Source organism: Oxyura jamaicensis, chromosome 3, assembly GCF_011077185.1.
Source record: "Oxyura jamaicensis isolate SHBP4307 breed ruddy duck chromosome 3, BPBGC_Ojam_1.0, whole genome shotgun sequence".
Taxonomy (NCBI): Eukaryota; Metazoa; Chordata; class Aves; order Anseriformes; family Anatidae; genus Oxyura; species Oxyura jamaicensis.
The window spans coordinates 45311982-45328497 of record NC_048895.1 but is presented as its reverse complement, the minus strand read 5'-3'; the positions used below and the strand labels follow the sequence as shown (position 1 = coordinate 45328497).

The window sequence follows — 16516 nt, the reverse complement described above, 5'->3', positions numbered from 1 at the left end:
TCAATTTGCTGATGGGGGCTCTTGTATTTCAGTCCAAGCAAGTTGCATCAGCCAGACCAACTGTGGAACTGGATTAAGTGGGTTCATTTTGACTGAAACAGGTCAGGAAAGCTTTCACAAGAGCTTCTCCAGTAGCAGTCTTGTGTGTAGGGTGATTTGCTGTGTGGTGCACAAGGATAATAGCTGGGGTGGAGGGGAGGTCCCACACGACAACTTTATCCATGGGCAGAGTTTCTTGCTGAGCCACCTGCCTGTTCACACCCAGAGCAACCACTATTGTTTTCAATGTCAGATTTTCAAGAACACCACAGACACAACTACTCCAAGTATCGCTTCAAGCACTGACTATGCTGGTATTCTTCTTATTTGGACAAGCCGAGATAACATGGTTTTGTGTATTTGCATGGACACAGACATGTGCATACATTTGGATGCACTGGCAACAAAATCTTGGTAATCAAAAACAATTATATGCAATTTGTGGGCCTATAAGGTAAAACAATTAATGATCAACAAATATATCAATCTGTACACAGCCCAAACCTTGTATGATTAATAGGGATATAGATGGTGGGTTTGAAGAGCTAGACCAGGAACAGATTCAAACCATTAAGCTTCTGGAAGACCTGCATCCTGTAAGCTTGGCCTACAACAATATTCAGATTTTAAAAAATGCTCAAAAACCTAGGACTGAATATATACCAAGAGGGGATCAAAATGTTTTAAATGGCTGTAAAGAGAAACCAAACTGAACCAATGAAAGGTGACCAGGAAATCTCTGGGGAAGACAAAGAATGTACCCAATATTTACAACACTCTTTCTGCCAACATACAATTACACATTAAAAGACATTTTGTTGAAACAGCATGAATCAGCTGGGACACCAGAACATCCAGCCCTCCCTCCAGATTGCCCTTACCATCCTTGTACCCATCTTGCCTTCCTCCAGGACAGAAGTCACTCCCAGGGACCTGGCCAGAGCATTTTTGCATCAGCCAGGGCATCTCCTGCCTGCAGACTCACTTCTCAGTGTGCTGACAGCAGAAGTAAATGAGACTTAATTAGCTTCCAGTGAGAGGAAAAGTGTAAAGGCAGCAAAAACTGATACTGAGCACAGCTTAGCCAGGGTAGCTTAGCCAGTTAAGGTATATTATTCTCTGCTGCTGTGTAGATAAATGTAGACACACCTGCACGTGTTCACACACTCCAATTCAAGGCAATTCATCTTCTCTGTGAAGTTTCACAGCATTGTTTATTCTAGAAAAGAGAAGGGCTTCAAGGAGAGCTGCTTTGCAGCATTCCTGTGTGCACAGCACATAAACCTGAACATTAAATATTGGTTTAAATTATTAAGAATAAATTTAGATTTAAAAATAGACTAATGCAAAGAAACAAATTTCAGTCAACATTGGAACACAGATCATTTTAGGGAGCATATTGCTATAGCAAATGCAGCTCCTCATTCCCTTGGACACTGATGCCATGGTCTGGAAATTCCAGTTTGGTACCACAATGCACAAAGGACCCAGCAAGGAAAATTGCCATCTCTAGCATACAAAGCTCCATGTTCACATCTTTCCTTTTTTTTTTTTTTTCTTTTTTTCTTTTTTTCCCACTTTACAACAGAAAAAAAAGCCAACATAGCACATTAGCTTCTCCCACAAAGCATCTGACGTGACAAATTCACCTGGAAAACAAAAATTAACAAATGCAATACAAAGAAGGATCCTGGTCAGCTCGTGACCACAATATGCCACGATGGATAAGAAAAACAATAAAAAAAATAGCTCAGGGAATGAGGAAAAAAAGGTCAATTTTTCTGAGATCCTTTCAACCAGGTTTTCTTTCCCCGAACCTGAAAAATCCAGGTATTAGGTACAGATTTTTTATATATATATATATATATAAATACAAGAGTATATATTTATATAAATATAAAAGCACGGTATCCTCCTGTTTCTCCTCATAATGTACTGTTATTAAAGCTCGTGACAGAGTTATCTCGGCCCCTCAGAAGCAGACACTGGAGGGACAGGGAATGGGGCCAGCAGTGGCTCTGCTCCACACCAGGAGGCACCCAGCCCACCGCAGGAGGCCTGGAGCAGGATCAGCACTATGGGAGGGCAGCTGCACCACCCTGCCCAGCCCCTCTGCACCCCAGGCACCCACAGACCCTCTTCTGAACCACCCCCAATTGGGGAATGTCCCCTTCCCTCAGAGGGAACCCTGGTCTGCCTCCGAAGCACCTGCACGTCATCTCCCTTGGGCAGCGCTCCCCACCACGCTACCGTGGGTGGATTTGCCTGCTGTTCTCCTTGCTAGCCAAGACCAGATACCCTTGTGTCCCCCGACCCACAGGCTCCTACTCCCAGTGTTTTACATGAATGCTTTCCCACAGTTTCATGAGACCCCATAATCTCCTTGGAGGACCAAGTTTCTCAGAGACTTTCCGCTCTTGGTGGGCCAGGCCTCCAAGTAAGTCAAGCTCACGGCATGAGCTCCTCCTCAAGCAGTGCTGACTTTTTTCCAGAGAGAGCAGGGGCAAAGTGCAAAAAATTTCTTGAAATCAGAAGGTATTTCCACCACCGGCAGCTTTCTCTCCTTCATGTCGTATAGCACTTATTTCAAGTAAGATATCATCCGTGTGTCCCTGCAGCCTTCACTCTTCCTGGAGCGAGTGGAGATCAGTAGGTGTTTATGGGTGACCAGCCGAGCCACTTCATCATGACGCCTGCTGGAACCGCTGAGAACATTCAAACCTGACTGCGTCTTCATTACAAAAAGTGCTTTTCTTGAGAAACAAAATGAAAACTATGTTCCCACGGAACATCTTCAAGACTCAAAAATAGTATTTCCTAGGGAGGGAAGGATGGAGCACGTCTACTTTATTTGGCTTTATCTCAGGAAGGAAACGGAGCTACCAGCAAAATTGGCACATCTTTATGAAGTTGTTAAACTCAGGATCCTGGCTGGAATGTAAAAGAAATGATGGAGCAAAGGCAAACTTTGCCTTACACTGGGCTTTTGCTAGTTCTGGTGATTTTGTATGCAAGGTGTCCAAAAAGTTCTACTAACCAAGAAAAGATGAATCTGTCAAATAATAAACTGTGGGTTTCCAAAGAGGCCTCTTAGGGTACTGCTACAACCTGGTTGAGGTAAGTCTTTTCATGCCCCTCCGCTGAGCCAGATTGGAGGACAATACAGGCTCCAGCCTTGGTGCCTGAGGTGTTCGGTTTAAAGCAAAGTAAGTGGCTGCCATGGCACCCTGTAAAATAGAAAAAGAGAAAAAAAAAAAAGGCTCAAATTCAGTTCTTCCTTGCTTCTGCCCTCACTTTCCCTATCCAATCCCCTTGCGCAGGGACAATTTCCACAAAATGATCACAATGTCTGTTGGCTGGGAGACAGCTGGGCTGTCTCTGATTCAAAGCAGTGGGTAGCAGGAAGGGGTGACTCCCACCACTTCATTATAATGTAGCTGGAAGTTGAAAATATCAAGCAGATGACAGGTCAAAAAGCTTTACTGTTAGTCTAGTGCCATATTAAATTTGGTCTCTGTTGCAAACTAATTTCCCAATTCTTCTATCGCTTTTCAGAATATTTACACAAATCCCAGCTCTTTCTGGAAAAAAAAGGAAGAAGCAAGGGTGAGGGATGTACCTTCACCAGGTGAACGTCCTGTCTGCTGAGTTGGTTTTGAGACAGGTACTCCCTGTTCACTATCCACGGATGTCTTAACACTTGAACTGCTGTGAGGCGCTGATGAGGGTCTACGTGAAGCATCTTAGACACAATGTCCTGGGTTTAAAGGGAAGAAGACAGTGAAAAGGAAAAAGTAATTACTAGCAGTGCAGGATTTACCAAGATAACCAATGGCACTCATCAGCATGCCAAATGGAGAGGGGGGTGCATTTTAGATACGCTTATCTAAGATAGTTTTTAAGTGTAAAGTGTGATCTTCAAAATTTTCAGGAGTAATGTTCAATTCTCAACTGATAATCCAAACAAAAGATAAAGTAGCGGGCATGCAGCTTGCTGAAAGAGTGTTAACAATTATTAGAGACCTTGTAGGAATGATAAATGCTACCTTAGAGAGGATGCCATCTGGTGGCATCTCCTCCCTGACTCTGGAGCCTGCTTACAAAAGAAGCGTAGAACAGAAATCAAACATTCAAGGCAGCTAAAATTCAGTGATACCAGTTCCACCACATCTGAATATCTTAATTTCCAAACTGGACATTTGATGAAAAATTCATTGTCTGACAATGAGCCTCATAGGTGCTGTTAGCAAGATGAATAAGTTGCTAAGATTATTTGTGGTTTTGTGGTGGAATATATCAATGTTTTTCCATTGGATACTGCCAGTTGCTACAACTGAAATCTCCTGAGGGAATATATAAATTGTGTCAAAGTTTCTAATTGATGCCAGACAACTGTAAGCTTGCCAGCTTTCCTGCCCATCCGCCTGTCTCACAGATGAGTGCATGGTTTCATGCCCAAAAGTCCCAGCACCAGCTGAAATTTGGCATTTTTGAGTTGTGGCACTGACTACCCTACACTTCTTTTAAAAGTTCAGCTGAGTGACAAAAGACTTCTGTGCCATTTTGATTTTGACAGTGTGCATAATTGATGGTGTTATATTATGCCTTCATTTAATGAAATAAACTACCAAAATTCCTAGCACTATTTAACTCAGAGTGGTATGAACAAGCAAGCTCTTATTTTGTAAGACACTGAGAAATAACCCTTCTGTCTGTCTCTAAGTTTGTTACAATTGCAGATTGCCATCCCATTCAAGAAAACAAGAAAAAAATCTGAGAAAGCGTCCACTGACCTTTGCAGTGTCAGATACTGAATCCCAGTTTCCTCCTGTAAGAGCATATTTGCCACTGCCAATCCTAGCCAGAATCTCCTCTGGGGTATCATCTGGTCCATTTGCAAAAGGAGTGAACCTATTTAAAAAAAAAAAAGAAAAAAAGAAAAAAAGAAAAAAAAGAAAAGAGTCTAATTTGCAGGTATATAATTTCTAGAATCTAATATTAAATACCATTGATTACAACAGGAATTTGCTTCCAGAATGGCCCACCATAGCTACTTCATTTTCACTCAAGCTACACAGTACAATGGTTCCTCATATTAAATGAAAAAAGAATTTATTATATTTTTTTCATTCTTATTTTAAGCAATGTAATATATATATATATAATACACGCTTTTGCTTCTTCTTTACTCATTTTGACTCAGTTTTATTGCTGATAGAAGAACCTTGATAATGGGAACAAAGTCTAAAAATAATAAAGGAGAAAAATTCATATCTGAAGCAGAAAAAAAACAAAGGAAAAAAGAATCCTTTGTAGTCTCTTTTGCAGTTCTTTGTTAATCACAATGTGCAAGTCTGCTGGACAAAACAAATTATATGCAATGGGTTAATTAAAATCTTCCTGATCTAGCCAGACAGAAATTAGTAGTAACATGTACTCAGCTTTACAAAATCAGTGCCACACGTATAGGGCCCAGTTTTTTTTTTTTTCTTCATAAAGTGACAAGTGGTAAGATTTTGCAACTGACTAAAATTTGCCAAGCCAAATTTTACTCTGCAATCTTGAACAGCTGTGTAGATTTATAAAAGGAGGGTATCCGGGATTTTTATATCTTCCCTTCCATCTGTCTTTCCTTTTCTGGAAACCTGCCAGTTTGGTTTTTAGGTTGTTAAACAGACGTCTTGGTTTGGCCACAGCTTCCTATCCCCCCTGGCACATTCTATTCCTCAAACTGTATTTTCTAACTTTCAAGAACGTTTCAGATTTCACAGAAATTCAGCCCAAAGAGATCCATGCTGATATTCCATGCTGTAACTACTGAAAAGGATGCAGTGAAGGTTCAGGACTGGCCAACATTCAAAAGTCTGTCATTACCACTGCTGCAATACCAAGTATTAATAGGATCCAGACTCGTACTCTAGTCTTCAGTGTCTGAGCTGATAGTGATGATGGGAGGAGAACAACATCTTGAGTGCAAACAGTCAGCTCCTGCTTCCCTCCTCTGGTAAGGAAGAACAAGAGCATCCCTAATGCAGTGGTGGCACCTAAAATTCAGCACACATTACTCGTATTTTCTCCTTTAAGTGTAGAAAAAGGTGAGATACAATTTAATAGCATCTGGTGGCCAATTTAGCATCTGCTAATTATGTAATATGTATTTCAGATTAAAATATATTTGGATTTTTTTTTCAAGTTACATTTTGAAAAGAAACGCTTTGAATATAATCAGCTAAGTAATGTGACTCTTGGTAATGTGTTGATTTTGTTTACTGATTCTGGTTGTGTATCAATGCAAATCCATGACATTAGACAAGTAGAAATGGCATTATTGAGAGGATCACAGCAGACTGGAAGACTGCTCCAGAAAGTCCCAGTGTATTTCAGCTAATGCTGAACACACCTGTACTCAGGAACAAAATAGATGGGACAGAAACTCCTGGCACCTCTTCTGTAAGCCACAAGGCAAGCAGCATGAATAACTTAACAGCAGGACCTGTTTGTTTCCTGTATGAATTTAGGAATGAATCCAAGCTTCTTGCCATCTTGCCAGCTGAATGATCATGAAGTAGACTAAAGAGCTGTCAGAGGTCACTGAAAAGTTTCAAGTGGCACTTAGCTGGGATAAATAAACACATACTATACCCTGCTGCCAGCAAAAGAAATGAAGTGCAGGGGTCTGATAATTCCAGATTGGCTTTGTACACTGTGTTTCCCATTCACTCAGCACAACTTATTCTTATCCCTCTCTGCTTATTTCAATATTCCAGCCTTCTTGTGCCAATATTTAACTTTAGCCATTGGTAGGGTTTTTAATCAAAATCATGCTGCCTGTTGCTGTTCTTTCTGATCTATTCATTTACTTTCTGTCCTTTCTGAAATTTTTTTGTTTTGTTTTGTTTTTGTTAATTTGTTTGTTTTTGTTTGTTTTAGCCTTTGAAGGAGCTGAAATACCTCAGTAACAACAACTACAGAAGAAGAATGAAGCTGAAGAGAATACATGTATTAATAGGAGTGAATAAATCTTTTGTTATGGGTTAGGTGACCATGACCTGGCTCTCCACATGCCACTTCTAAATTACTCTTCTGATGTAAAACTTTCATGTTACTTAAGTGGCGAGTGACCTTTTAGATGTCTCAGTGAATGTTTACTGGCGCAGGCTGTTAAAAACCTAAGCTACTTGTAAAGTGACAAAGATACTTATATGTTTTGGAAAAACTTATTCTAATTCTGTGTCTTGGCATCTATTTTTTTGCCTCATACAATTCAGCACATCTCCCTGAGAAGGACAGTCAGTTTGCTGTCTCTCTCTCTGACTCCTCTCTGGCTTGATCACTGCTAAAGTATGCCCTCTGGAGGAAAACCTCTCCACTTACCCTGCCAACATGGTGTACAACAGGATCCCCAAGCTCCAGATGTCACAGGCTGCATCGTAACCTTGGCGTTTAAGGACCTATGTGAACAAAAGACAGGGGTGAAAATTGGATAATCCACATTCCTGAATTTTTCCTTCTGGGTTGCAAAAAGCACTGATCGGGGATTGTATCTGGTAATATCTTCATGGCTTGCCCTAATGTCTGGCTTGAATAGGTGACTGCCTCAGGGGCAAAATGGTCGGTAGTGGCACGGGCAAAGTGTGACCCAGGCTGGAGTTCGCTGGTTGGTGTGCAAGCCCAGCACAGCTGCCACCTCCACCGTGATGGAGCTGAAGGCTGTTTGTTGGCTTTCAACACCTCTGACCACCTACCACACAGCAAAGCAGAGCAACCCTTTCTGTGTACTTCAACATTTTAAAGCATTTCTTAAAGGAAGCTAGTTATATGCAGGTCCAAGTGAAAGCAAAGTCACTGAGTGACAGAACACTGCTGAGGCTAGGGGAAGAACTTTGTTTCTGTGTCTCTGAAAGGCTCAGGAGCCACCTCTGGATCTTCTACTTGCTCATAAAAGCAAATGACCATTCTGTTTAATTAACTTCAATTCTGACACAGAAGGAGAGTTTTGTTCCCTTCTGGTGGATTGGTAGATAAATTATTGCTTTGCAACACACGTGAAAAAGGAATGTATAAATTCAACAAGTCTTTTTCTGACCTTGGGGATTAGTACCCAGTATCTATTTCAGCAATTGGGAGTTTATCACAGAAAAGACCAAGCGTTGCTAGAAAAAAAAAAAATTTCAGAAAATGTTGCCTTGACAGATTTTACAAATGATGAGTGGTAAAGCAACCATCTGCCAGGTATGCTGCTGAGCGAACATTTGCTACCTTGAAAAAATATGGAAAAAAAAGCTCTTTCTCTTGGCTATTTGTTAAGCTCAGTTGCTTTTTGCTTCATGTGTGATACTGAATGCCCAACATGTATCTTTTGGTGTGGGCATACTTGCTGCTTCTTAAGCAGTTACATTTTCACTGCCATCACTGGCCTTCCTCAAATTACGAAGGAAAATTGAGTAAAAAGCAAATGACAGAAAGATGGAGCAGTGATGAAGTTTAGAGGAGCAGGCTATTAAGCAATGGTGACACAACTCCCAAATAATGGGCAGGTGTCACTGCATGCTATCATTCAGTTTGAAGCAACTCTGCTAGCTATCGCAGACATTCACTCTGTGCCATTGTCTAGGAAAGCTTTGGTGGCAGTTACTTCTCATCAGCAGCAATGTCACCCCACAGATAACAACAGTGGATAGCGAGAGTCACTAGTTAATGACACTGCTATTGTAAAATGTCTCCAGCAGGCTTTTGCATCTGTGGTTAAAGTGAGAATGTTAAGCTGGCAGGATCAAGTGTTGGAAATGTTGGCCAAAAAGATTAGGTTTTGCCTTAGGGGGCAGACATCTTCAGACAATAACAGGAATGTGTCTTGAAACAAATCTGAGAGCAAGAAATCTATGCTCAGTGAAAGAGCTTTGCAAAAGATGCAGTGGGTTCCTGCTCTAGTGGATGCAGAAAAATTTACCAAATAGAAGGGTTTTACATCACCTAGAGCGTTTGGTGAGATCTGAAACACATGCATGAGCTGGTTCTTAGCTCTACACATGGCAGGGTGTCGTGGTGCCAAGGACCAACATTCTGCTGGGTTCATTCAGTTCTGATAATGGCTCAGATGCTTATCCAGATGTTTTATTCTTTCTGTATGTTTTGATTTATTGGATTAACAGTGTTATGAATACAGGCTTTTCTCAGCTGTGATGCAAGGAAGGATGTGTATGGACATGAAAGGTAATAAAAAATCTAATAATTTCAAATGAAAAAAAAACAACAAAACAAAACAAACAAAAAAAACACAAAGCACACACACGAAAAAATCTTCATGGATTTTGTAAGAAATCTGCAGAACGAAGTCCTTTGTCTAGATGGCCCTGCAGCGACACAGTAGGCTGTGGTTCTCCTCCTGACCAAGCCTCGCTGCTCTCTCTGCAAAAGACAGCGCCCGCACTAGGTGGCAGAGTGCTTCCTTCTCTCAGCTTTCAGCTTTTCCAGATAGTCTCATCTAAACCCCAAATTAAATATTTCCACAACAAAGGGAGACTCGAGTATGCAAACATGTCATAATTCCTCCGCCACTGTCCCCTTGTGTCATCAGCCTGGATGACTTTTTGCCTTCTCGTTTGAGTGCCGTAAGCACACTGAAGATGCTGCAGCTCAGAGAACGCACAAGTCAGGTCCAGGCTGGAGGGCAGCGTTATATCGCAGGTAACATGTAAAAGCACTTAGGGCTTTATTAAGCTGTCTGCCAGTTCAGGTAATGTTTCAGCTAATCTCCAGTGTTTCCTGCATTAGCCAGACCTGTCTTGCTCATCACAAACGTCTGGGACCGTGATTTCTGCTTTCAGTTAAAATCGGAAGAGGCAAACCTGAAAAAACGTCTGGCAATGTTTGTGATTACAGACACTGCACAAAATAGCCCCTCATGAAAAATAGCGACACCTATTTTAATCACTTTGGATATTGGAGAAAACCTCAATTCTTTAAATCTTGGAAACACAATTAATTTTCAGTTTGGATGTTAAAATGCTATGGTGCCCCAGAACTTATTTTGATAAATTTTACACAGCTCGTTCCAGTAACTAAAATGAAAAAAACAAAAAAACAACAACAACAAAAAACAAAACAAATAAACAAAAAAACAACACCAAAACCAAAAACAAAAAACAACAACAACAACAACAAAACACAAACACCCACAACCAAACAGCAATAAAATAACAAACCAATCTGTCTTGGCAATGGAATATTTTTGCTGAAAAAAATCTGCTTTGAATTTTTACTGCCTCTGGCAATGGTCTCAATTTAACAAATTATCTTTCTGACGCTGGAAGGCTCTCATTGCCGTATCTTTTGGCATCACAAAAGGAAAATGTCCAGAAAGATCACCCCATTTTTCACTTTCCAATTGCATCCACACAGATGAGGTGGAGGACAGTTATGGGGCAGAAAAGACTGATGAATGATACCAATGGAGAGAAAGTGGTATTTGACAGTAGAGGACAGATGAAGTATTGAAAAGCAATAGTTTTGCATTTTTCTTACAGGGACGGCAATAAACAGAAGTAGATGCTCATTTGAAGTTGTGTATTGCAAATACAAAAAAATTGTTGATGCACACTGCTGCAAGACATAGAAAATAACCCAGAAAATAACCTTTTGGTCCTTCCTTGGAAGGAAGCAGCTATAAAATATCAAGTAGCCAACACAGTGAAAGGACAAAACAATCCAACCAGCTGTGGGAACCAAACCCCGCTGCAGTGGGCCTGAGTGAAAGGAGCAGTGCCCACCAGTGATGCAGAACCACCTTTCTCCAGGCTTGAGGCAAGGTATTTGGCCCACCTCTATTTCCCCATCTGTAAAAATGGGAAAGCAGCCCTCTCCTCCCTCTCATGGGTGTTGCTGGGGCAGCTAGGGATGAGAACCCCAAGGTATTGCAATTCGGCAGAAAAGGGTAGGTCAATTCTGGTCTGTTACTCAGATCAGACAGCCTGTTATCCCATGAGCAGGGTAAGGTATAAGAAATGGTTATAGGAGGATAAAAAAAAAACAGAGATTTGACACCACAAAGAATTTCAACCCTTGTTTCCAAAATGAGTGTAAGGATAGACAGGTGGGCCTGGGAGAGAAGAGTTTCAAGACCTGTACAATTTTCTTATCTTTGGTATAGTTCCTACATCCCCCCTAACAGGGGGATTGGTGCTAGAAAAGCTCAAGAGGAGAGATGTTTCTCTAGCTCAATCAAATCAATGGCAAATAACTTCAGCATTGAAAGGATTTCAACCATGGATATTTCTTTCGAGTCTTGTTCCTGATATCAAGATTTTCCTCCTAAGCCTTACTCTGTTCTGATGCAATGCACTGGAGGGGAAGCACTCTGAGCAGAAGCAGCTAGAGGAGAAATGGTATTTATCCCAGTAATGAGCCCAAAGCACGTTGTACGTCAGAACAAGACCAACACTGGCTTCTGTCAGGAGAGAAACAACTGGCCCGAGAAGGCTGACACAAAGATGTATGGTAATAGAAGCAGAAAAAGCACTTGTAGGCTACTTTCTGCCCTGCTCCTCTTTGAAAGGCAGTGAGAAAAAGGGCGAGAGGGATGGAGCACAGCTTTCTGTGCCGTGCTCCTTAGTCATGGCTTTGAAACGCGATCCTACCTCAGGGGCGACAAAGTTGGCGGTGTAGCAGGGAGTCATGAGCAGCCCGTTCTCCGCTCTCAGTTGCTTGGCAAAGCCAAAGTCACAGATCCTGATGGAGTCTGGGTTTCCTGACTCATCCATGTAGAGGATATTACTTGGCTTCAAATCCCGGTGCACCACCTTAACAAGAAATCAGTGAATAACAAGTGAGGGAAGGAGGTGAGGGAGCACCCAGGGTTGGTTGCCCTTTCTTCTCTGTTATTTGTGGTGGGTCAAGAGCTCATGCCTAAAATATTTCAGTTTTGGAGAAAAGCTGCTTAAAAAAAAAACAGGTAAAAGAAGGGGAAAAAAGTTTAAAATCTGTTAAAATCAGAAATAATGTGTTTTTCAACCTCTGCTGATACATTATGATGGAGACAGCTGCTCAAAGGGGGGTCTTTCTTCCTGAGTGAGGGCAGTGGGGGCTGCTGTACAAACACATTGGTGTCAGAGTCTCCTGGACAGCCCTAAATATTCAGCTGAAAGGTGAAAAAGAAATCCTGCCAGAGGAGGAAAGTGCAAAAGGGTCTTCTTGTGACTGTTCATATGAGTAGCTCACACCTGAAGGGAGGGGTTACTTTTCACAAAAATCCTTTCTGTAGGTGTTTTACAACAGGCCCTGCATTTCCATGGTGGGAAAACAGCCTCTATTGATGATATTTGCACTGAAAAACTATCATGAAAACATACAAGTCCAAGCACAAAATGCACTTGTTTTAACCATGGAATGAAAAAGAAGCAAATATTTGACTAGTTATCCAAACTGTTTGTCCCTGAAAAGTGGAAAAGGAGAGATTTTCAAACTGCTGTACGTAGAAAGCTTAGATTTTAGAAGTCAGCTCTTTAACAGTGTGTCAGAAACCTTTCTCATCAGCTGCTCAAAGTGCTACTTTGCTTTGCAATGTGAGCATTTGATTTTCTACTTACCTGCTGACTCAGATACCCTATCTGAAATTCAGCTAAAAGCTCAGATATGGCAATAATGACTGTGATAAGAAGTAAACTACCTTAGCAAGTTACACTGACTTGAAAATCAGTGTAATCTGGGGACGAAAATTCCACTTTGACATATTGCAGTTCAGCTGGGAAGTGGCTAAAAAGCCTGTGACCCTATTTCACAACCTAAATGAAATTCCAAACATGGGAAAAGAATGAAACATAATTTCATTTGAACACTTTTTTGGGGGTGAAAACATATTTATATTTCAGAGAAGCATAATCACAACTATTCGCTTTTTCTAAAAGTTGGAACATAAGAGAACAGCTGCAGAGAACCAATAAAGCAATGCTTACACCCTGGGAGTGCAGGTAGTCCACAGTCCTGGTGATAGTACACAGCACAGCGCTGGCCTCTCGTTCTGAGAAACACTTCTGCCGAAGAATGCGGTCCAGGAGCTCGCCTCCCCTCATCAGCTCCATCACCAGGTACACGTATTTCCCGTCATCGTATACCTGGAAGAGCAATCCAACAAATACATATTTTGGTGAAGGTTGGCCCTTTAATCACAATACTGGCTTGCTTGTGTAAGATGTTGCAAGAAGAAAATGTCAGCTAATGTGTGGGAAATGTGCTTATTATGCTTAACAACAGAAAAGGCAACTTCATAACAAGACTTAATCATCACTTTTTTCTTGTGTCTGTAGCAACTTGCTGATTTGTCCACACAGACAGGCAGCTTTCCTGATCTGCTATCTTGTCGGCAGAGCAGACCAAACTGCTAAAAGCAGCACCATCTCACACAGCCTGAAATGTCTCCTGGCTCTCACCCAAGCCTCCTTCTCAGTAATGTTCTCTCTTTCCCGTTCTACAGAGTAACATTTGCCATTTTAAATATCAATATTTCCCTTTGACTCATGATCAGCTAAATGAACTGCATTATACTGTTGGCCAAGATGTGCTTCCAATGATAGCATATAGTTTATATTTGCAATTCTGGTGAATATATTGTTGACACGAGCTGCAAGATATATTTAACATCAACGTCAATTGCAAGGGGGAAAAGACATTTTTTGTCTAAATTGGAAGATGGACATTTTCATGTCATAATCCTTTATCTGGACTGCAATAATAAACAGTGTTATAGTCATCAATGTTAGATGTTTTGGGACAGGAATATAAAACCTTTTTGCACAGATTTTAAGATATTCTCTAATACTTAGGAATTAGGCGAGACTTTCCCAAGGGTACCTGACTAGAAATTTTATATACATTTGTCTAAGGTCTGAACTGACCAGTGACATAAGCAGGATTTTGTTCTTTAAACTCTGAATCTAACACAGTATGGACAATCCTAGCTGAGATCTCACTTCTGAGAAGTGCTGCAAAACCAGGTACATTTTATTGTTTTCCAGCACTGCAGCCCTTTGGTTTTATCTTCAGTTGGTTAGACAGGATTTGGAGAATATAATCTGTCCAGTCTTTCCAGCTGTTAGCCAGTAATTTGTTAAGGTCATGTTTTTTTCCCTTAATTTCAATGGGTCTTGTTTTAGCTCTGACCTTAAACTGGATAATTTTCCATACAGTAAGTGAGACTGATCATTAGGTGAAAATCATTTAATACTGTAGTGCTCAAAGATTACTCACATCTTTAAGAGTAATGATGTTTGGGTGCTGTCCATATCGCAAGAGAATCTCAATTTCTTCAGAGGGGTCTCTCTTGCTCTTATCAATTATCTGGAATAAATGAAGCACAGTGTGGTAAGGTACCAGCTGGCAGCACTAAGCACAAAACAAGCAATTTCTACAGCTTAAAATATATATATATATATTTAAAATTCTTCTATTAATCATTATTCTTATATAGGCCAAATCAAACCCTGTGAAAATGAGAGCCACGCTGACGATCTGCCAAAGGCAGATGGAGCAACAATTAGTTTAGATTCTGAAGGTATAGGCACATTTTTTGATGCTTTGATAGCTTTGTTTGCCCATAAATAATGGCAGTGACAAGAAGTCTCATTTAGAAATCAAACAACCTGAAGAGTTCTAAAATAATAATAGTTTTAGAATGACATCTTTGACAAAAAAAAAAAAAAGCATATATTTGTAATATTGTCATATGCTTGTATGTCTGCCAGTAAATTAATAGAAATTACTTGTCATGTGGGCTTGGCAGAAATGAAATTGTGTAGATGGTTAATGCCAGGGAAGGTCTCAGTTGAGGCCACTGGTAGATGGCTGTGCTGTTGAAATAAATAAGAGCCATGCTGTTGTAATGAACAAGAGAGTGGCCAGAGTTTGCACTTGGCCATCTAACCAAACTCTGCCTACTCCTAAGTTAGAAATAAATCTGCATCATATTTCTGCATTCTGCACCTTTTGCATGATCAGAGAATACAGCGAGACGTGAAAACTTTTTGTTTGTCTAGCAGCCGGTCTCAGAAAAATGCTGCACCTGCTGCTTAGATAGCATCACTGCATGGGAAGCCTGCTGTTAGAATGGCACCAACTTCACATCAGCACCTATATTCTAGCACCTATATTTGGGATGTCAGTCTAAGAATCTCAATCATTTGCCCAGTTGAAAGCACTGATTAGCGATTCTCACTTTGCAGATTTAGGTGATATCTACAACCCAAAACAATAGCTGTAAAATAATCCAAGGAAGATATTTGCACTTTAGAATCTCAAATGTAACTGCACAGGGAGTGGCAAAAAAGCTTATTCTAGTAGGAACTCGTTAGGAGTAAAGTATTTTGGCAAGAATTTCTTATTGCTAGAAAACAGCAGCACTACATTTGAATAATAGGTTTACAGAAGAATAATGGGTGGCATTTTCAGAAACTCATAATTCCATTACTGGCTTGGATTTGAAGGCTTCCAACCTTAAATGTGATTAGTTCTCCATAAGAACTCAGCACAGAGCTCAGATTTAAAGCAACGGTGTTTGAAGGGAAACGTGTTTTTAAAAACTTCTGTTAATGGAGATAAAAGCCCAGCTGCTTTTGCATGCATTTTCATGGCTTACTCATGGTGACACGAATTTAAGTACAGGTCTAGAATTTAGTGCATCAGTCATAATAATGCATACATCAGAGGTTTTGTACTCCTCATAACTGACATGTATTTGCACCGATAAAGGTGGTTAGTGGCTGTGGCATGCATCTGAAACCATACCAGTGATTTGATTCTGAATGAACAACAGTGTGACGATGCAGAGAAGTGGCAGTTATCCACATTTGAATAAATTAAGGGAAACATTCAAAAACAGATGAGTAGAAAAAATCCTACTAGCAATTTCTTCTTAGAATAATGTTGCTCTTCCAGTTTAGTAGAGACATTCTCAAAAACCCAATGAAAATCCTATGGAATGACTCCTCATAAATAAAACCGCAGTGGCCAAATGTGTCCCAATCAACCAATAAGTCTAACATATAAAAAGATTTGCAGGGCCACTTTCTTGGCTGGAATATACTAATATAGCTCTTGTCAACTTGATGAAACTACATAAATGTGTGCCCACTAGGGTCTGCTTGCCTACTACAAACCAACAGAGCAGCAAGTATTACTGCTTCAGTGGGAAGTACTACTACCACTACGGTGCTGGAGCAAGTGGTATATTCCAGATTGTTTTTTCTGTTGTATCTTCCTGTGAAAGGGGATATCCAGAGTTGTGGAAAATTTTAAGCACCTATTAGTAATGCAGGAGTATAACTGTAGATATATCATAAAAAAAGAAAATCCAAACCCTTAAAATAGTCTCAGCTATTGACACAAAACTCAAAACAGAATAACGTGAAGCAGTCTGCTAGTGATTTAGTAGCAGCAGCAGTAGATGTTATGTAAGGCTTCTAAGGCTTCACAGCACGCTGTATAAATA

The 16516-nt window shown here is 40.5% G+C and overlaps 1 protein-coding gene across 3 annotated transcripts in view; it reads right to left on the bottom strand.

The window, feature by feature from the left end:
• Positions 1 to 2074: 2074 nt before the first annotated feature.
• RPS6KA2 (ribosomal protein S6 kinase A2) overlaps positions 2075 to 16516 on the bottom strand; it is a 297347-nt gene continuing 282905 nt past the window's right edge. For all 3 annotated transcript variants that reach the window (XM_035320888.1, XM_035320886.1, XM_035320887.1), the window contains 7 exons: positions 14281 to 14370; positions 12990 to 13148; positions 11676 to 11837; positions 7414 to 7490; positions 4833 to 4950; positions 3659 to 3796; positions 2075 to 3266 (listed from right to left, as the gene is read on the bottom strand). In XM_035320888.1, coding sequence (XP_035176779.1) covers positions 3141 to 3266; positions 3659 to 3796; positions 4833 to 4950; positions 7414 to 7490; positions 11676 to 11837; positions 12990 to 13148; positions 14281 to 14370 — 870 coding nt within the window. In that variant the 3' untranslated portion in view covers positions 2075 to 3140. The remainder of the gene's footprint in view (positions 3267 to 3658; positions 3797 to 4832; positions 4951 to 7413; positions 7491 to 11675; positions 11838 to 12989; positions 13149 to 14280; positions 14371 to 16516) is intronic.